Source organism: Anolis sagrei, chromosome 3, assembly GCF_037176765.1.
Source record: "Anolis sagrei isolate rAnoSag1 chromosome 3, rAnoSag1.mat, whole genome shotgun sequence".
In the NCBI taxonomy this organism is placed as follows: Eukaryota; Metazoa; Chordata; class Lepidosauria; order Squamata; family Dactyloidae; genus Anolis; species Anolis sagrei.
Window position 1 is genome coordinate 181,360,585 of NC_090023.1, and position 21,748 is coordinate 181,382,332.

At 38.8% G+C, this 21,748-nt stretch overlaps 1 protein-coding gene across 2 annotated transcripts in view; it reads right to left on the bottom strand.

Moving 5' to 3' along the window:
- Positions 1-21,748, bottom strand: part of PRKG1 (protein kinase cGMP-dependent 1) — a 926,264-nt gene that overhangs the window by 224,272 nt on the left and 680,244 nt on the right. For both annotated transcript variants that reach the window (XM_060768793.2, XM_067465712.1), the window contains exon 5: positions 14,541-14,604. In XM_060768793.2, the coding sequence (XP_060624776.1) occupies positions 14,541-14,604 (64 nt within the window). The remainder of the gene's footprint in view (positions 1-14,540; positions 14,605-21,748) is intronic.

The window sequence follows — 21,748 nt, forward strand, 5'->3', positions numbered from 1 at the left end:
GCATTTGTATTCCGTCCTTCTCGACCTCCAAAGAGCACACACATTATTTTTTTGTTTCAGTTAGGCAACCTCCTAAAATTGGTTATTTCCAACTTTAGGGGGTAGTCTATTTTCTCAAACATGGAGCGTATGCTTATAGACATAACTACTAGATTGCTTTGATTACCCCTTACAGACCAAAATCATAAATTTGCAGTGCAGTTATACTCAGAAGGAAATCTCATTAAGTTTCATGTGACTAGGGTCTTGGAAAAGTGTGCCTTAAATTGTTCGTGTTCTTGACCCAACTCATAGCTGTCTCTTCTCGCATTTACCGTATATTGATGTAAAGATGGTGACATGAACATGAATAGGTCACTTACCCATAACTCTAGTTCTTCAAGCAGTCATCTGTGAACTTACATAACCCCACCGCCTTCCCTCTACATGTCCTGCCTTCACTTTATACATCTACTGCTTCCCCAGGATATTGAGAGTCCTTCCAAACAGTTATATAGGGTGAGGCAGTATAATTTCCTTTATTCAAAACTTAATAAAACCCATTGTATAAATCAGAATTTTTTATTTTTATTTTTATAATGTAGGCGCATACCTAAAGTTTTGTTTTACGTAGTTTTGAAGATCAAATTAGGTAGGTGACATCCCCCATTGTCCATACACTGAGTAAACTGATTTCTGGCATTTGTCATGACTCTTGTCAGCATAGCAGGCGTTATGTTGGCAATTTCTCCCTGGATGTTGGTCTTCAAATCTTGTAGGATCCTTGGACGGTTCACATAAACACGGAATTTCAAAAAACCCCATAGAAAAAAAATCACAAAGGGCCAAATCTGGAGAGCGGGCCAGCCACTCCAAATCTGCTCGAAAAGTAGGCCTCAATGGCAAAAGCATGCTCCTCAACGCATGATGGCAACTGAACTGTGTCAGGACAAAACTTTATACTCCTGCCTCTTCAACGAGACCACTAGCGCTCCGCTATGTCTTCAACTGACTGAATGGCGCGCATTTAAAAAAAGGAAGTTATGCTGCCTCACCCTGTATAACCCAGAATATCAAGGAAGAAAATCCCACAATATCTTCTTAGAACTGGGTTATCAGAGTCCACACTACCATATATTCCAGTTCAAATCAGATAATGTGGCATTTTGCTCAGTGGTGTGGAAGGGGCCTGAGGGTTTAGCCAGGAAAGACACTGGAATGGTATGCGAGGAGTGGGAAAAGCTGCCATTAACATATCTTATGTAAGCGCTCCGAATGATTCATTGTACAGGTGCAGGTGACCCATTTGTGTGAGTCGTAGATATCACAAAGAAGAAGGAAGTCCTCATAAATTGTATTTTATTTGCAGGAAAGTGCATACAGGAGAACAGCCTTAGTACATGTGGTAAACGGGTGGGCTAATTAAGTTTATTTCAAACATTTTAATCTCAGAATTCCATCTTCAGTTTGAGCCAATTCAGAAACAAAAGTCAAACTTACCTCTCCCAAAGTATCTAAAATTTAGCACCAAGGATACTGAAGGACTGTCTTCTTCTTGCAAGAATCTGCCCATCAGAAATCTTTCTTTGCATTCCCTTGCTGCATGTGACAACAAAGGAGGGAACCATGCTGCTGAGAATGAAGACTGATTTCCCCAGGATAGCTCCTTGAAGATGTGTTTTCATTTGTTGTGACAGTGAGGAAGGATCCAATTGTTTGCATCCTTGGAGCTCTTCTCTGACGAAATCAGGTGGGGATCAGGATTCTAGTAACTTTTAGCACTAAGAAGATTTACTTTTATTTGGCATTTAACTGATTTATTTCATGCAGCAATGAAGAAACATTTGAAATATGTGAAATATTCTTTCAGCACCACGTTCCTTTTGACATTGCCTAGGAAAATTGAGGAGAAAGAGAATGCCTGGACATTACAGTAACCTCATTACTATAACCAAAGCCATTTGATTTTAACAGGCGTTTGGAGAAGATGGATATTTTAGGATTTCCTTTTGAAATCATTTAAAAATAAAATCACACAGGCAGAATAGAATTTTCTGAAACATTTCACCCTTCTGTTTAATCCCCAGGACCGCGTCACAAAATAAATTAGGTCACGCGAAGAGCAATAATCCATTTTCACAGGGACAGGAAGATGAAGCCAGTATGAACTACTATATATTATACAAAAAGATAAAAGAGTGCATCTGTCTAAAGGCTGCCAGGGTCAACTCATAAATCAGAAGGATGCAGCCAGATTGCCATTGCACAGCACTACATAAACCTTTCTAATCTAAGATATAAATCCAAGTGGCAATGTTGTCAAGTAGCAAGGGACTGAAACAAGACCCTGGCAGAATCAAACAGGCAAGGGATTCAAACAGGCCTCACTGTAATGAAAGGCGGTACTGTAACATGCTGGTTTTATCACTGACTCATGTATCAAAGTAAAGAATAAAACCTAGCCAAATCATGACAAAAGGCTAATGTTGGATAAAGGACTTTATAGGCTAAAGCCAGCATTTGAATTGTGCCCAGAAGCAAACTGGCAGCCAGTGGAGATGGCGCAGCAGAGGAGTTGTGTGCTCCCTGAGTGCTGCTCCTGTTAACAACCTGGCTGCCACCCGTTGGACCATTTGCAGCTTCCAAACAGTCTTCGAAGGCAACCCCACATAGAACACGTTGCAGTAGTCTAAACGGGATGTGACCAGAGTGTGGACTACCGTGGTCAAGTCTGACTTCCCAAGGTATGGGCGCAGCTGGCGCACAACTGTACAAATGCTTCCCTGGTCACCGCCGAGACCTGGGTTTCCAGGCTTAGCAATCATTCCAGGATCACACCCAAGCAAACCTGCGCCTTCACTGGGAATGTAACCCCGTCCAATACAGGCTGTAATCCTATGCCCTGTTCTGCCTTACGATTGACCAGGAGTACTTCTGTCTTGTCTGGATTCAATTTCAATTTGTTCTCCTTCATCCAGACCGTCACAGCAGCATGAATCATGATACTTAGAGTGGTGTCAAAATACATTAACCACCTCATCACATGGGGCTTGGGCTCTGTCCTACAATCCTTCCAGGTCGGAGGAAGGATGGAGCCCACCAGAGCCTATCACATGATGCATGGCTCTGTCTTGGCTCTGCCCTGGAAGCCTCGTAGGACAGAGCCCTGAGAACATGGGTGTCTTCCCATGTTCTCATTAGGTAAGCTGGGGAAGGCCAGATATAGTGATATTTTCCCCTGTCAAAGAGTAATGATGGCCACGGGATGACAGTTTCTGCCATTGCCCCATGGATTTACCACCCTGCTCAGCAAATTGCCCTGCTGTTCCCTGACTTAAGGATCTCAGTGTGATGAGGTCCTAATTCTAAAGTGTGGATGCATCCTAAAATACATATACTGTACATGTTCCAGGGAAGTACAAGCAGGTTTGAGTATTGGACTATGAATACCTGGGGTTAATTACCAACTCTGAACAAATCTTGCCAAGAAACCCCTGTGGTGGGTTCCCTTCAGGGTTGCCACAAATTAAGGACACAACAACAAAAACAGAATTATTGACTAAACAATAAAATGTCTTCTTTTAAAAGGCACACAAAGCCATGGTTCCCATTAAAAGAACAACATTCAAACCATAAAATTCCAACTAGAGAAAGCTGACTAAAATATGCTTTGTGATCTAAATCTGGTGGTGGTTTTATAAATCATGGTGTTAGCTCTGAAAATTGTTCAGATGGGATTTACAACTGCTTTAGCTCTTCTGCGTTTTAATTAGTCTATGTACGCACAGGCATTTCATAAATATTTTATAAGCGAACACTGAAATGCTGTAACACAGAACATGGTGCTCCGCCTAAGTATTAATTCACCTTTCTTACAATTAGCAATAGCAATAACTCACCCTAGGGAGCTGCAGAGAGGAACAGAATGGGAAGGGCAGGAATCAAGCCCTCTTTCCAATACACCCCATATTAAAAACATTAATTAGCTGCTCCTTCTGCCTCCCTGTCAAGCATTTGAGAGTTTGTGTGACTGGGTGGATTGCAGAGCCAGTTTTCCTCATGAGGAGCAGAGCCATTACCTAAGTCAAAATGGTTCTAAAGAAGTGTTTTCAAATTGATGACTTCCCGGCCTTCAAGACGTTTGTGGCTGAACTCTGAAGGTGAGCCACCTGAATATTTACCTGACTTTTACTTGCCAAATACCAGTCGATCTCTCAATATCTCTCTTGATGTTCCACCTGTAGCTGATGCACCTTGTATGGGACTTATGGTGAAAAGATAAGAATAGAGGGTGGCGCAGAAGATGTGGTGGTAAAACTAGAGAGAATTTGATGTTCCTGAAGCAGACCCTGTTCCCCTTCAGCTTCCATTCTTTCTTCTAATTTTATGTTTATGTAAATAGAATTCAGTAGTTTTGAATCCACAGGAACAAAGAGGGAGAGAGACCAGGGCCACATCTATACTGACCATTCAATGCAGTTTAAAGGAGCTCAACAGCACAATGTTTATATGATGCACGCCACGAATCCATTCAGCAATGTGCTTTAGGTGCTTCTAATTGGGATAAGTGAATTTAGGAGATACTCTGAAACAGAACCCTAAATATGCATCAACATATTTAACTGTAATGATGTATGTATGTGAAATACCAGTCAATACAGGCCATTTCACATGTTTGATTCTTAGGCTGGATCTACACTGCCCTATGTCCCCGGATCTCAACTCAATTATCTGCTTTGAATTGGATTATACGAGTCTACACTGCCAGATAATCTAGGATAAGCAGATAATCTGGGACCGGATCTGGGATTAGAGCAGTGTAGATCTAGCCTTACTGCATGCTAAAACTTCTGTTAAGGGTGTGTTTACCCTGTAGAATGAGTGCAGTTTGATATCACTTTATCTGTCATGGTTCAATTTTATGGAATCCTGGGAATTGTAGTTAGGTGAGGCACTTGTCTTCAGTGTCATCAGTTGGGAGCCCCTCCCCACAACTCCAACTGCTGCTCTGGGACCAGAGTGGAGAGAGAGGGGCCAAGAAGACAGTACCATATTGTCTTCAGTGTTATCAGTTGGGAGCCCCTCCCTACAACTCCAACTGCTGCTCTGGGACCAGAGTGGAGAGAGGGGCCAAGAAGACAGTGCCATCTTGTCTTCAGTGTCATCAGTTGGGAGCCCCTTCCCCCAGCACCAACTGCTGCTCTGGGACCAGAGTGGAGAGAGGGGCCAAGAAGACAGTGTCATCTTGTCTTCAGTGTATTTTATTTTATTTATTGTGTTGTATATTATTTGTAAGCTGCTCCGAGTCCCCTTCAGGGTGAGAAGGGCAGCATATAAATGTCATCAATCAATCAATCAATCAATAGCATTCATAGGTAGAGAAAACTAAAGACCTCATCAGACGATAAATTCCATGATTTCACAGGACTGAGACATGGCAGTTCAAGTAGTGTCAAACTATTAATTACATACTGTTAATGAATCCATAGTCACAAAATTAAATTGAAGTATTTACTCCCAGGAAAGTGGGGGTAGGACTGCAGCCTGCAGAATTAGGCCCGATCTGGTATGCCAGACACTGGGAAAGGCCCAAAAGGAGCCCTCACAGGGACTGCCTCAGCTGCCATAGAGGTGGAAAGATATCACCACTGCCAGCAGTGCCAAACACAAACCAGTTTGATGCTACTGCATGTCCACCATAAATGTTCATCACCCTCATGTAACAGCAGTCCCCAGCCATGACACGTCACCACATTTTCCCCATTGTTTGCTCTGATGTCAGTTGTGATGATGTTGTGTCAAGTGGGGAGGAGTGGAGGAAATCTAACCTCTTCTCCATCTTCCTTTCCAGTGCTCCCTGTTGCTTTGGCTGACATCAGAGCGAGCAATGGGGAAAAAGGTAGATGCTGCCTTGTGCCCAGGGAGAGGTGGGAGAAACTGGTTCGTTCTCATTGTTGCTAGGCTGGGGGGAACTCCTAATCCTGGGGCAGGATTCAGGTTTCCCTCGACTTTGGGCAACCCAGGGCAAGACTGCATTAAGGTGGCTCTGTCCCAAGTCACTGCAAATCAGCTCCATGTGGCTTGTAGCCACCATAAGACCAATTCATATCCAGACCAACCTAAATAGTATCCATGTATCCATAAGCTCAATTTCTTACACAATTATTATCTGCATATTCAAAAGTATTTTTAAATGAATTTGGTGTGATCAACTAAATTATGGAATAATTACTTGGTGCTCTTTTGTGATTAGCGTCCATTGCAGTCAACAAAACGAAATTAAGTGGGTTTTTCTTTTACCTTGAAAGATATGATCTGATTACATAATAGTTTTTTGCTACTATCTTCACAACAATATTTTCACATTAAGGTTGCATAATGCACTGTTTAAAGTAGCTCTTTTGCTTCTGGGTATTAGCTAACAATTTGTAAGAGAGCTGCAGTGCAGTCAGCCTAGATTATTCACAGAATTTCATAAGGAGGAGGATATTAAATTGTGCAACTCAGAAAGGCAAGATTATCCCCTGCCTCAAAAATCATAGTCAGCCATTCTTATTCCATTTATTCTAAGCAAAGGAACCCACATAAAATGCAATTACTTTAGTAGATAATTCAAATTTGTTTATTTTGATTAAATATTTCAGGCAGAGAAATGTATGTCTTGTGTATATAATGCTGTCAAAAATGCAAAAAACAAAGCAGGAACTGTGAAGGCAAACCATCATCAGAGTTGTTGGAACATGGAGCAACACCTAGCATACCTATGATAGAATACACGGGATTTCCTGGGAATTTAAGCATTACTTTTTAGAGTAAGCCTTATTACACTATGAGATTCATTTTCAAATACTAACCAGAGGTGGAAAAGGATCAAAAGATTTGTTTTGGACCTGGGTTTGGCAAGTCGGATAAAAGGCTTGTTTAGTTGAAACCGCTTCAATAGCTGTCTTGATTCAGAAATAAAAACTGCTTCAAAAATCCAAGGCAATGTGGATCAAAATAACTGTTGTTGAAAAGCCAGAGATGATTCCGCATGTTTTGCTTTTTGATGGACCTGAATGAAATTTGTAGTGGCAGCATTCCTTTTTAAGGGGATGAAGTCTGCTAGATTCAGAAAAATACATTGCATGATGGAGGAAAACCAATCAAAGAAATAGTCTGATTACTCAAAAGATGAGAATAGCCTATCCAATGCTACATTCCAACTGTCCATGCAAAAAAGGAACTGGTTTCATAATGTTATGTGTTTTACATTTATAGAACTAAAGAAAATAAGCGTTTTTTTGACTTATAAGACATTAGCTGTACCCGCCGTGCACTGCTGTGGCCAACCTTCCTTCCCTCTTTCTCCCTTTCTTTCCCCCTTCATTCGCTCCCATCTTTCGTTCCTTCCTTCCCTTTTCTTCTTTCCTTCTCTCCTTCCTTCCTTCTCTACCTCTTTCCTTCCTTTTTTCTTTTCCTTCCCTTTCTCTCCTTTCTTCCTTCTCTACCTCTTTCCTTCCTTCTTTTGCTTTTTGCTTCTATACTTCCTTCTGTCTTTCCTTCCTTCTCTTTCTTCCTTCTCTACCTCTTTCCCCAATTCCTTTGCTCCCTTTTTTCCTTCCTTTCCTTTTTTCTTTTCTTCTCTTCTTCCTTCCTTCTCTACCTCCTTCCTTCCCCCTTTTTCTTTTCCTCTTTCTCTTTCCTTCTCTACCTCTTTCCTTCCTTCCTTTGCTTTTTGCTTCCATCCTTCCTTCCCTCCCCCTTTCTCCCTTTCTTTTTCTTCTTCCTTCGCTCCCTCTTTCCTTACTTTCCTTTTTTCTTTCCTTCTCTCCTTCCTTCTTTCTCTATCCTTTTCTTTCCATCCCTTCTCTTTTCCTCTTTCTCTCCTTTCTTCCTTCTCTACCTCTTACCTTCCTTCGCTCTTTTGTTTCCATGCTTTCTTCTCTCTTTCCTTCTTTCTTTCCCCCTCTTTCTTCCCTTTTTTTCTGTATCGTCATTTAGCTTTTGGGGGGTTTTAAGTCCTTTCTGCTATTTTTTTTTGGGGGGGGGGGTTATGAGTGATGGTCACTCATTGGTCTGTTATGGGTGTAGTGTCCAGATTTTGTGTCATTTTGTCCAATGGTTTTTTAGTTATGTTAATCCCACAAATTGACATTACATTTTAATTTATATAGACTAATTGTCCCCTGCCATGCATTGTTGTGGTCCAGTCTGTGTATATGTGCTTTGTGTGTGTATATATATATTTGTGTATATGTGTATATATGTGTTGTTTTTCGCATGTGTTGTAATTTTTTTAAATGGCTTTTAAAGTCTCTTCTGCTGTGTTTTTCAGTGTTTTTAAGAGTGATGGTCACTTATTAGCCTAATATGTATATTATGTCCAAATTTGGTGTCACTTTGTCCAGTGGTTTTTGAGTTATGTTAACCCCAAAACGAACATTACATTTTTATTTATATAGATTTATGATTTTTAATATTTTCTTTTTTTTATTCTGCCTTCAGTGCTATCTAATCCAATGGACTGGATATCACTTAGTTGCAGGAAAATGCACATTTCATGAATCTTCATTTCTTTTTATGATATCTGAAGATGATTTTTCATCCTTAGTCTTTGCAGATATCACTTAACATCAAACCTTTGGAGTTGGTTACATTCTGCCCAAGTAGGTCCTTTGAAAACAATATTTAATGTATTGTCGAAGGCTTTCATGGCTGGAATCACTAGGTTCTTGTAGCTTTTTTCGGGCTATAGGGCCATGTTCTAGAGGCATTTCTCCTGACGTTTCGCCTGCATCTATGGCAAGCATCCTCAGAGGTTGAGGATGCTTGCCATAGATGCAGGCGAAACGTCAGGAGAAATGCCTCTAGTATATGGCCCTATAGCCCGAAAAAACCTACAAGAACCTAAAACAATATTTTCTTTTTCACATAAGTGTCAAAATCTACGAAAAGGTTACAGTCTACTCTCCAAAGGTACCGATTTGGCAGGAGCAGTCCTGACTAATCCTTTGTCATTCCACTTTTTCAGCTGCTTTTAACGTGTTTGAGGACAGTTCTACATAGGCAGTATAAAGTAGTCTGAACACGTCTCGGTATTTACAAAATATATACGCCAATGCACGCCGTGGCTCCATTTCTTTACAGCCCTCATCAGCTGTTTTGGGATTTTAAAATGCACCGGAGCAGTCCACAGCAGTGGATAGGAACAAAGTCACATACTTTCCTTGACTGCAGGAATATACAGTGATGCAAATCTGCACATTTTTCAGCCCTAATCAGATTTTAAGCACACCTTTTAAACACGTCTTTTTTGGTCGTTAATGTGATCCGGCATGCATTTTCGGCAAATGCCACTTATCTACCAAACCCCCTTTTCTTGGTTTCTTCCACATTTCAGGACCTGTGTAGAAGGGACCTTGGTTTAAATGGCTATGTAGAATTGCCCCGGTTTGAGTTTTCTCTTCTCATTTCCTGCCTTCATCATCTGCTTACTTTAGTTGCTGCAAAGCGCGTTCGAAGTGTAAAAATACTTTGCATTCAATTAGCGAAGGAAAGAAGGGCCCTTCCCAGTAGGCTCAGGTGAAAGCAAACTGCTACCATCGATCCCAGTTTATGCGTTCTCATTAATAACCTTTGGCACCTCGATCACAATCTGACATTGCTTGACTACATCTGTGAAATATTGGAGTTTATGCCACAGAAGGCTTGCATCCTCTGCTCACTCCAATTTCTTGCTTCAGCTACTCCCTTTCACACTAAATTTCTAACATGTAAAAAAAGTTAGAAGTGTGCTTATTTGAAAAATATTTCCTCTTTGGTCTTAGTCATGTGTTAGTATTAAAAATCAGTACTCCCTGACCCCATCAACAGCAGTCAGCAATTCTATGTGTGAAATGGAAATAGGCACAAAAGTGACACCAGGACCTGAAGAATTGAACAAATTATAATGGAGACAGGTAGAAACTTGAAAAAGTGGCTGTTGCTCCAACCAAAAGTTCATAATAAGTAGTTTGAGACTCGCAGAATTCATATATATATCCTCAGAGATCACCATTTTTAAATGATGAGTATGCTTCAGTTAACAGTCTACTTTAATTAGATAGTGAGCGAAAGTATTTTCCATTTCAAGTGATCCAGAATTAACTAAAGGTTACAGTTTCTTCTTGCTCAAACTAAATCCACATTTTTTATACTTCTATCTCTGCAGATTTGTCCTCTTACCCATATACATGGCCTAAAAACAAGTTTCCTTTTTTACTTTCTCCTCAAATAACACTTTTCCTTGCATGACACAAGATAAAGGTGTCCAAGAAAGAGTCATAGTTTTCTTGCTAAATAGCTATTCTATGTCCTATATCAAAATGGAAAAAGGCAACAGATAAATACTAGTGAAAATCAGATCTCAAAGGAACTAACTTTAGATCTAAAGGGAACTAGACACCAAATTGGGAGGACTAACTAATGCTCCAGAAGACAGGATCAGAATTCATAATGACCTTAACAGATTAGACAGCTGGGCCAAGACTAACAAAATGAATTTCAACTAGGAGAAATGGAGGATACTACACTTAGGTATAAAAAACAAAATGAATAGACACAAAATGGGTGATGCCTGGCTTGACAACGGTTCATGTGAAAGAAATCTTAGAGCCTTAGTGGACAATAAGTTAAACATAAGTCAACAATGTGATGCATCAGCTAAAAAGCCAATGTGATTTTGGGCTGCATCAAAAGGAATATAGCGTCTAGACCAATTCCAGATGTTTTGGACGTCAACTCCCACAATTCCTAACAGCAGGCTGTTAAGAATTGTGGGAGTTGGAAGTCCAAAACACAAGGAGGGCCGAAGTTTGCCCAGGCCTGGTTTAGACAAGTGGTTCCCAACCATTTTTTGACAAGGGGCCACTTGACCAGGGACCACTCTCCAACATTAGTACTAAAAGGGTTACAGATGGATGCAGTTATATTGCTATTGTAATAATAATGTTTTAAATGTTTTAAATTGCTATTTTATAATTTAATGTTTTAATTAATGTTGAATCTGTGGTATATTGTTATGGTGTATGTGTTGGAATCAAACTGCTGCCGATTGTAAGCCACCCTGAGTCCCCCCTAGGGAGTTGAGAAGGACGGGGTACAAATGTTTGAAATAAATAAATACATTCAGTAATCAGGTTTTGGTCAACTTTAGATTCGGTTTGGTTATTTGGGGTTCTGATTCAGAAAACTGCATTGGATAAACCATATCAGCTCTAGTTTCTGATACAGAACATATCCCATCCAGTAGTCACCATCTGCTCACCTACAGAAAATCATATTTAATATGCCTCAGCACTAGAAGAGGGTTTTGTGAGACCAGTCACTTCATGGTGTAGTAACGGTGAAGCCACAGACCATATTTTATTTCTTGCGGACCACTAGTGGTCCACGGACCACAGGTTGGGAACAACTGTTTAGACGAAGGAAAGTTCTGCTTTGGTCAGACCTCACCTGGAATGCTGTGTCCAGTTCTGGGCACCACCATTTAAGAGGGATATTGACAAGCTGGAAGAGGAGGGTGACTAAAAGAATCAAAGGTCTGGAGACCATGCTCTATGAGGACTGGCTTAAAGAACTGGCTAAGTTTAGCCTACAGAAGAAAAGGTTGAGAGGAGACATAATAAAAAGGTAAAGGTAAAGGTTGTCCCCTGAAATTAAGTCCAGTCATGTCTGACTCTGGGGTGTAGTGCTCATCTCAATTTCTAAGCCGAAGAGCCGCCGTTGTCCATAGACACCTCCAAGGTCATGTGGCCGTCATAACTGCATGAAGCGCCGTTACCTTCCCGCCGTAGCGGTACCTATTAATCTACTCACATTTTGCATGTTTTTGAACTGCTAGGTTGGCAGAAGCTAGGGCTGAGAGCGGGGCGAGACACAATAGCCATATTTAAATATTTGAAAGGAAGAGTGAGAAGAAGAGTTCTTTTCTGCTGCCCTGGAAACTAGAACTTGGAGCAATGGGTTCAAATTACAGGAAAGGAGATTCCAGATGAACATTAGAAAACTTCCTGACTGTAAGAGCTATTCAACACTGGAATTTTCCACCTCTAGGTATGATGGAAGTTCCTTCCTTGGAGGCTTTTAAACAGACGCTGGATGATCACCTATTGGGGTGCTCTGATAGTGCTTTTCCTGCATGGGCTACATGGCCCATGTGGTCTCTTCCAACACTATGATTCTATGGTTCTAAGAAATGGACATTATTTTACTTGGTAGCTCAACAAACTCACATCATTTTTTCAGCCTTTTAATAGTGGCTTCTACAGATCAAATCTTTGTGAAAAGCTATAGTCATAAAGAGAAGAAAACTATTTCGTATGTATAGATGTCACATAATTACATACTGATAGTCATTAATTGCACCTACAGGATTTAGTACTATGTAATTTTGCAGGTGTGATGATAGCAATTAGGTAGGAAAATTGCAAACAACATTTAGATGGAGTTTGGTGTGAAATTAATATGTATTTAATGAATTTTGAATGAGCAAACAAGTCTTCCCACGTCCTCTAGGACTTGAGGGTCATTAAAATGTTTCATCAACATTCTAGCTTCTCTATATCTTAATTGCAAAGAATTACATAAAGCCTGGCTCATCAAAATTAAATCAAAAAGTAGCAGATCTATAGAGCAAAAAGGAGGTGTAAGGGTACAGGATTGACATAGAAAAACAAGACTGGTTCATTAGTCTTGAACATTCCATTAACTCAAGCCAGTAAAAGAACTACTTATTTCCAAAGTAACAGTGCTTTATGTCCAACAAATAACAGACTGAAAGTACATATTAAACCATGTCAGTTATTGCTTACTGTAGTAAGAGGGCATAACCTCTTTATTTAGGAAGGTACATGGTTTATAATTTGTCATGCAGATGGTACTTTTAATGGCTGTGCGTGTTTCAATTTTAAATGTCCTTTTATGCTGTTTTAATGTTTGTATTAATATGTTTTTGAGTTGTGCCATGTTTTTAAATGTTAGCCATCTTGAATCCTGTGCTTGGCATAATGTGGGATATAAATTAAATAAAAAATACTCAGGAACCACAGACTGGTAAGCACAGAGAAGGGAAGGGGAACTTGACCAGATGGAAAGGACCTGTTTTCATGAGCCTTTGTATCGGTATTAGCCATGCCTGACTACCAGCAGCACCTCCTAAACTCTCCAAAGCACGCCAAATACCCATCCTGAAACTGGTGAAAATATAATGAGTTGGAAGCTTCATAGGCTTAAAAGTATAACCTGTTCAATGGCCCTGGGATATTTCCTTCAGAATTTTGAAAGACCAAAATTAGGAAGGCTGTTATGACATATGCATAAACAATCTTGATTTTACTTAAACTTACCTTGAAAAATAGAGCACATCTACACAGACCATATAATTCAGTTTGAAGTTGGATTCAAACTGCAGCAGCTACAAAACACATACTGTCAAAGCATATTGCAGTGTGAAGGCCATTAAATCGCATCGAGTAAAGTAGGGGAAAAGTCCAAAATAAACCCTTTAAATGTACTTCATTGAATCCCAAATGTAAGCTGAGGCCCCCTTTACACTGCCCTATATTCCAGAATTTGACCCCAGATTTTCTTATCCCAGATTATATGGCAATGGAGATTCATATAATTAAGTTCAAAGCAGATAATCTGAAATCAGATCCTGGGATATAGGGCAGTGAAGATCCAGTCTGGATTGGTCAACATTCCTCATTGGGAAACTGTCATGTATCATGTTCTGTAGTTGATGGTGGTTGGTGGTGATAAGCCTACCAGTTGGTGATGGAAGGGTTAATGTAAGTCTTAGTTCTAAAGGATTGAGTAATCTGTAAGTAAGAGTTCATGGGTGAAAGCAATTAAGGGTGGGGCTATGCAAGAGATAGGCTGCAGCTGGATATAATGAGCTAGCCTTGGGACTGATTTAGGAGAAAAGTATTTGTCTTATTTTGGTGGCAGATGCTCCTGGTTTCCCCCAGGTTTTGGATTTTCAGTATCCTGAACTGTCTCTTGACCCCTTGGAACCCCAGAATGTTGAATCTCTGGACTGGCTTTTAACTACAGAATAGACTCTTGATCCCTGGACTTTGCTCATTGAACTCAGGTTTTACCACTGGACTGGACCTTTTGACTTCAATGTTATCTTGAACCTGCAACAGTGTTTGCTGTCAGTTTTGTTTTATATTCTATTAAAACAGCCAGAAAGTAAATGCTGTCTTAATTAAACTGTTTGATACAAATTGGGTGATTGTTTGGTTCATCTCTACCTGAATAAGGCAGAGCCCTGGCATCGTGACAAAAACTCAGCACTATTATTAAATGAGGTTAGTCTTTGTGAATCACCATAAATATAACCTGATAGAAACAACCCGAAATGCATGCTTTACTACAATTTACAGTGCATATGTGAGTCAAGCCTTTGTAATTTCATAGAAAACAGGATCCCCACTGAAGTAGAATATGCTAAACAGTGTGACTAGTTAGGATACTTTTTCAAAAAGTGCCTCATACTTAGACCTCATAATGTGCCCCCAAACAAATTCAAGTACCTCTTCGAGGACATCAGCAAGCTTACTGAGTATCTCTTCAGGGAGGCTCTGGAATGTCGGAACACTGTAATACAAAGAAACAAAGACTTCATGAGGATTGACATCACTCCTTTTACCTTTTGCCAAGAAAAAAAAAACTCTGCATACTTGAAAACCTAGAAAAAAAGTTCCACTGGAAGAAAGAAACATGTAACTTTGCAAGTTTTGCAAGTATAGACAGATCACTGTCAGGGCTAGAAAATCAGATTACCTATCATTAGTTAAGTGCTAACTCGTTTTCTCTTCTCTTCAAAAAGGCTTCACAAATAAAGTTATCAGTTAACATCCATTGTTATTTCTATGGTGTTTGCTTCACAATGTATTGTGGGTGGAGATCAAGCAGAGGAGAACGAGAAGCAAACAGGGCTATTATCAAAATGCTGAGAATTGACGTTGGGCATATTTACACAGAACCGTTATTCCAAAAGGAGGGCGTATTAGGTCTGTAGTGGCTAAAGTGGTGGTTAAGTGGGTTAACACTGCCTTAAACCAGGTTAACAAAAGTCATGGGTTGCTCCAAATTCTACCCGAAAATTTGGAGTAAATGGAGACTTTGTGCCAATTCTGAGACACATCACCTGGAGATAATTGTTTACAATCTATATAAATAAAAATGTAATGTTCGTTTGTGGTATTAACATAAGTCAAAAACCACTGGACAAATTGACACCATATTTGGACACAATACACCTATCAGGCCAACAAGTGACCATCACTCATAGAAACACAGAAAAACACAACGGAAGAGACTTAAAAAGCCAAAAAAAATTACATTACAATGCATGCACAAAACCACACATATATACAGAAACACACATATATACACAGATATATACACAGACAAACGACATATACATAGACTGGGCCACAGCAACACGTGGCAGGGGCGGCTAGTATTTTAAATAATTTTGTGCATTAAACAAAGTTTATATGCACTGAACCATCTGAAAGTTTATATACACTGAACCATCTGAGGGCAAACTAATAATAATAATAATAATAATAATAATAATAATAATAATAATAATATATTTATACCCCGCCACCATCTCTCAATAGGAACTCAGGTGGCTTACAAAGTAGTACACAATGATGTCACACACTAAATCAACATTTATAAAATAAACATGTCAATCTACATAAAACCACAACATACAGAAATTAACAAGAACTCAACTCAAATTAAATAAAATATCAGTAAAACACTGCAATAGCCACTAATTTAAAGGGGCTGTACAATCAATTAAACATCCCAGCTGTGAACCAAGTATGTGGACAATTTTGCAGTCTTTCATATTTCTGCAAAGGGATAGTCAAGTTGTACTTATATCCAAGTCTTTCATAAATGACTTTTATTATAATACCAGGAAATGGCTTTCTGCAATAATTGAATTTTATTTTTAAAAAATCATCTGAACATAATATCTATGCAATGTCCGATCTTTACATTTTCCATTATTATGATGTTATATATTTATGGTTATGTTGAAATAGTAATGTAAATAATATAATTCTACAAAATATTCAGTAATGTCTGATGAAAAATGTTTGTGTTTTTCTATGGAAAAGTCAGACTCAATTGACTTGAATGTTATTCAATTAAGTCTGAAATACATGTTTTAAATATTTTTCAGATTGCTATAACTAGGAAACCCATACATTTATGCACACAATTCTTACACTAATACTAATGTTTCACAGCCTTCACAACTTTCAGCCCTTCCTACAAAAACCACCACTGCAAATTAAATCTAAAAAATATAGGACAAACAATTGCTTTGAATTCCCAAATCTCAGAACATTTACAAGTTCTCCACTAAAATGAATTCCAAAGTGAAATAGTGATTGAAGCAATCTCGAAGGTCATCTAGATCACACCAGATATTGCAGGAAATGTAATACCTGTCAGGTAGCTCTCCATTCTCTGCTTTAAAATATCTCATAAAGTTTGCTCACATAATCAATTTACTGGAAATTTGGAAAGCCCTGTAACAAGAAAGAGTCTAATGCTGTATACAGGAGCAATGTAGTTCTGTATTTGAGGGGAAATTCTTCTCGAATACCTTGAACATATTGGAAAAACAGAAAATACGTTTCCAACACCACTTAGTTTAGAAATGATTCTAATGATTTCATTCTGCAATTAGTTTTTTTTTGTGGGTTTTTTTTGTGTGGAAGGCAATGGCAAAACAGCTGAATGAACCCTGCCGATAAACCCCTGTGATAACTTTACCTTAGGCTCGCTATAGATCAGAAAAAGTGTTGTTAGTGAATTGAGCAGTATTCGTTAGTAAAAATAAAATAAAATAATGGGATTCAAATGTAATAAATGACTGTTATGGGCACCATGACCTCCACCATTATCTGTGTTAAATAGATCATTCTTTTCTCTTTAAAGGTAAAGGCAGTCCCCTGACATTAAGTCCAGTCATGTCTGACTCTGGGGTGTGGTGCTCATCTCCATTTCTAAGCCGAAGAGCCAGCGTTGTCCGTAGACACCTCCAAGGTCATGTGGCCAGCATGACTGCATGGAGCGCCGTTACCTTCCCGCCGGAGCGGTACCTATTGATGTACTCACATTTGCATGTTTTCGAACTGCTAGGTTGGCAGAAGCTGGGGCTAACAGCTGGAGTTCACGCTGCTCCCCAGATTTGAACCTGTGGCATTTGCATGTTTTCGAACTGCTAGGTTGGCAGAAGCTAGGGCTGACAGCAGAAGCTCACGCCGCTCCCCGGAATCGAACCTGCGACCTTTCGATCAACAAGCTCAGCAGCTCAGTGCTTTAAACCACTGCGCCACCGGGGGCTCCTTCTTTTCTCTTTAGAACACAATTAAATTAATTAAATTTGGCACAGAATTCAAGACAAAATTCAGCAAATTCTGGCCTTTGTAATAGTCTTCAAACAGCCAGTACTGTTAAGGTAATGATTTACTAAATGATAACATTTAAAATTATTTTATGATATATATATATATACTGTGTGTGTGTGTGTGCGTGCATGTATGTGTGTGTATATATATATATATATATATATATCTCCTTGGCAGCCACCTCTCCACAAAAGTCAACATTGACACTGAAATACAACACCGCCTGAGCTCTGCAAGTGCAGCATTTTTCCCAAATGCTGAGTTGCTCTACTCAGAGCTTAAGAACGGAAAACAGAATGTTGGTGGGCAGGAAAAGAGATTTAAAGATGGGCTCAAAGCCAACCTTAGAAAACTCTAGCATAGACACTGCGAACTGGGAAGCCCTGGCCCATGAGTGCTCCAGCTGGAGGTCAGCTGTGACCAGCAGTGCTGTGGAATTTGAAGAGGCACAAATGGAGGGTGAAAGAGAGAAACGTGCCAAGAGGAAGGCGTGTCAAACCAGGACCACCTTCCACCTGGAAACCGATGCCCTCACTGCGAGAGAACATGCAGGTCAAGAATAGGGCTCCACAGTACCCACCGCCAGTACACTGAACTTGGAGGACAGTCTTACTCGGACAACGAGAGATTGCCTAAGTCAAAGTCAAAGACACACTGTATATCAAACTATCATGCAGTAATGTGCACATTACAAAATTGTATAGCAAATTTGCAGAGAATATTTTAATTTAATTTATTCTATAAAACCCTCCTCACCGGTAATAGCCAAAGATCTTAAAATAGATTTTTAAATCTGTTTTTATAAGTTTTCTTGGCAAAAATCTAAGGTATTTGTTAGTGGTTCTGGATGGCTGTCTCAGACTAAGGAGAGAAATTTCCACTACACAGAACAAAAAAAAGATATTAAGTAAGAATTCAGCAATGCCCACTTCCTTTTTGAAAACACATCTTCTAAACAGCTCAATTCTCAACTGTCACTATGAATAAGCTAGCATGAAAACGTTTTGCTATGTAAATTGGTTAATTCTGCCCCAGCATGCACTAAAATGCATGTTAAAAATCACAATTAATACAACTTAACTCAGCAGATTAGTTATACTGCGGGCAGAAAATGAATGATACTTCAACCATTCTTAATGGAAAAAGACAGAAGTACCAAAGGGAAAGCCCAAAGAGAAAAGGCATATGTCTAGATTATAGCTAGACTTGCTTAAATCAATTCCTTCACCTGTGGCATATTTGATGAACTATCTTAATGAACTATAAAATCTCATTGTTCAAAGCAGTGGGTAAAGAACAAATTAAGTTCTCACGTAAGTAGAAAAATGAGAGGGAGGAGTGATTAAAGTGTTATGTTAGCAACAGAGCACATAATTAGGCAATTAGAAATGTTGACAAGGCAGAAGTCCCAAATAAATGAAATCCCAGAGTGGCAAACTTAATACCATAACAAATAGAAAGCTTTTAACAAGGATTACTGAAAGAATTGCTCTAAATGACTGGGAAGCAGCAAGATGTATTTATTTTTTAATTAAAGACATTCTAATACAACAGAGACCAAGAGCTTTGTTTAAAAATCACACCATGGAAAACAGATATTTGCATGAATTTAAACCCCATGTGTCAGCCATTAATAAAACTATGGAGCAAGGGGAGAACTCAATATAACTTCAAGCCCAATTTAAGGTACTATATAAAGCTATATATCATTTGGAACAACAATACCTGATGTGGTAGTGCTTCTCAAACTATGTATTTCTATCCACACTGTAAAATACGCATACACAAACTCAATATTTAGGCCAGAGCTTTCCAAACTGTGTGTCATAATACATTCGTGTGTTGGCTATAGTGTGTAGATGTGTTTCATGAATGTAATGAGTAGTAGTTACTTTATTAGTGTTATGGTGCACATATTTACATATTTTTACTCAATCTTGGAAATATATGTTGTTATCTTAGGGCGTTTCCAGACAGCATGAAAACACTATCATCTTTCTAGAGCAACGTCAAGACTTCCACTGACTCCTGGACAATGTTAGGGTTGTCCTAAGATATTGGCTACGTTGTGCTATTTCCCTTTTTTTTGGTTGCCACTGACACATTGTTTATTTTCATACTAGTCGTCCCCTGCCATGTGTTGCTATGCCCAGTCTGCATGTATGTGTTTTCTGTGTGTATATATGTGTATATGTGTGTGTATATATTTGTGTATATGTGTATATGTGGTTTTGCTCATGCGCTGTATTTTTTTGGCTTTTTAAGTCTCTTTCGCTGTGTTTTTCAGTGTTTTTATGAGTGATGGTCACTTGTTGGCCTGATAAGTGTATTGTGCCCAAATTTGGTGTCAATTTGTCCAGTGGTTTTTGAGTTATGTTAATCCCACAAACGAACATTAAATTTTTATTTATATAGATTCTACAACAACAAAACTTTATTTATATACCGCTCTATCTCCCCAAGAGGACTCAGAGCGGTTTCCAAGTGACATAATCAATACATACAAAGAGAACAGCATGAACATAAAAGTTAACAAGACAAAATAAACATTAAAAACCACAATATCACATATATTTAAAATAATCCTGCCTATTCTACATATTTAACTATTTTATTTCAGCTAAAATCTTTAAAATTTCAGTATTATCTTCCTTCCACTGTATTAACATACCCTCCCTGTACAATATGCTTTAGAAGGTGAACTCAAACTACAACCTTACATGTCAAGGTTCCTATATAGTTATATATATATATAGCACAATATGATAATGACTGTATTATGAACTCAGAATGCTTGGTGCAAACAGGGTTTAGGATCTATACAGGTAAAGTTAAAAGTTTTCCCCTGACATTAAGTCCAGTCGTGTCCGATTCTGGGGTGTGGTGCTCATCTCCATTTCTAAGCTGAAGAGCCGGCGTTGTCCGTAGACACCTCCAAGGTCATGTGGCCAGCACGACTGCATGGAGCGCTGTTACATTCCTGCTGGAGCTATACCTATTGATCTACTCACATTTCCATGCTTTTGAATTGCCAGGTTGGAAGAAGCTGGGGCTGACAGTGGAAGCTTACGCTGCTCCCTGGATTCGAACCTGCGACCTTTTGGTCAACAAGTTTAGCAGCTCGGTGCTTTAACCCACTGCTCCACCGGGGACTCCAGGATCCCCCCCCCTCTCTCTATATATATATATATTCAAGACATATTATGATTTGTATGTTTTTATTTCTTCATGAATATGTTGATGAATGTAAAACAAACATAAACTGGCTATTTAAAATATTTCAGTTTTCCAACACAAAGTTATTTTGAAGAAAACAAAGAAGCTACTATTTTTTTTAATTACCTATGGTAACCTGAAATGAAGGAGCATCCTTTTTGCCATGTTAACTGAAAATGGAAATGATGGGTGACAAGTGCAAGAGTTTCAAAAAAGCTGGGAAACTTGAACAGGTGGGGTGACATATTTCTACATGGCAATAACAGTATATAAGGAAGATGCTGGCACTGACAAGATGTTACATCTTGTCTTCAGAGATTTCCACATGAACAGCTTCTTCATTGTTCAAGGGAGTGGAAGGAAATTGAATTTTAACAGCAGAAGCCAATAAGGCATGGCCTTTATCAGTCTGTCAGCCATACTAATATTTGTGAAAAGGGACAAAGGCCATAGTTTTGCAGTTATTGTTTATAGTTTTAAATTGTGTAATATGTGCAAATAGATTTCACTTGCACACTGCCTTGAGATATCATGATACAGAGTGAGATAAAAACATATATAAAAAGGAATTAATACCTAAATTAATAACTACTATAAGAGACATGACAAACTTGATAAGAGTAATAAGTAGATATCTGGCTGAATAATTTAATATCTGTGAATACTTATTCAAAACAATATATATAAAACCAAGTTAATGATATCTAATGAACTGTAAGTATAACTTAGGCTGGATTTACACTGCCCTTTATCCCAGTTTCGGATCTCAGATTATCTGTTTCTTCCAGATTATCTGCCAGTGTAGACTCACATAATCCAGTTCAAACCAGATAATATGGGAACAGATTCTGGGATATAGGACAGTGTAGATCCAGCCTGAAATGTATTTTGTAAGCTTGTCTTTATAATAATTTAAGAAAACAGGGAATTCTACTTTCAGGCTGAGCTTCCAAGGAACTATTTTTATTTATTTAAGATGCATCTACACTGTCCTATATCCCAGGATCTGATCCTAGATTATATGCTTTGAACTGGATTATATGAATCTACACTGTCAGATAATCTGGGATAAGAAGATAATC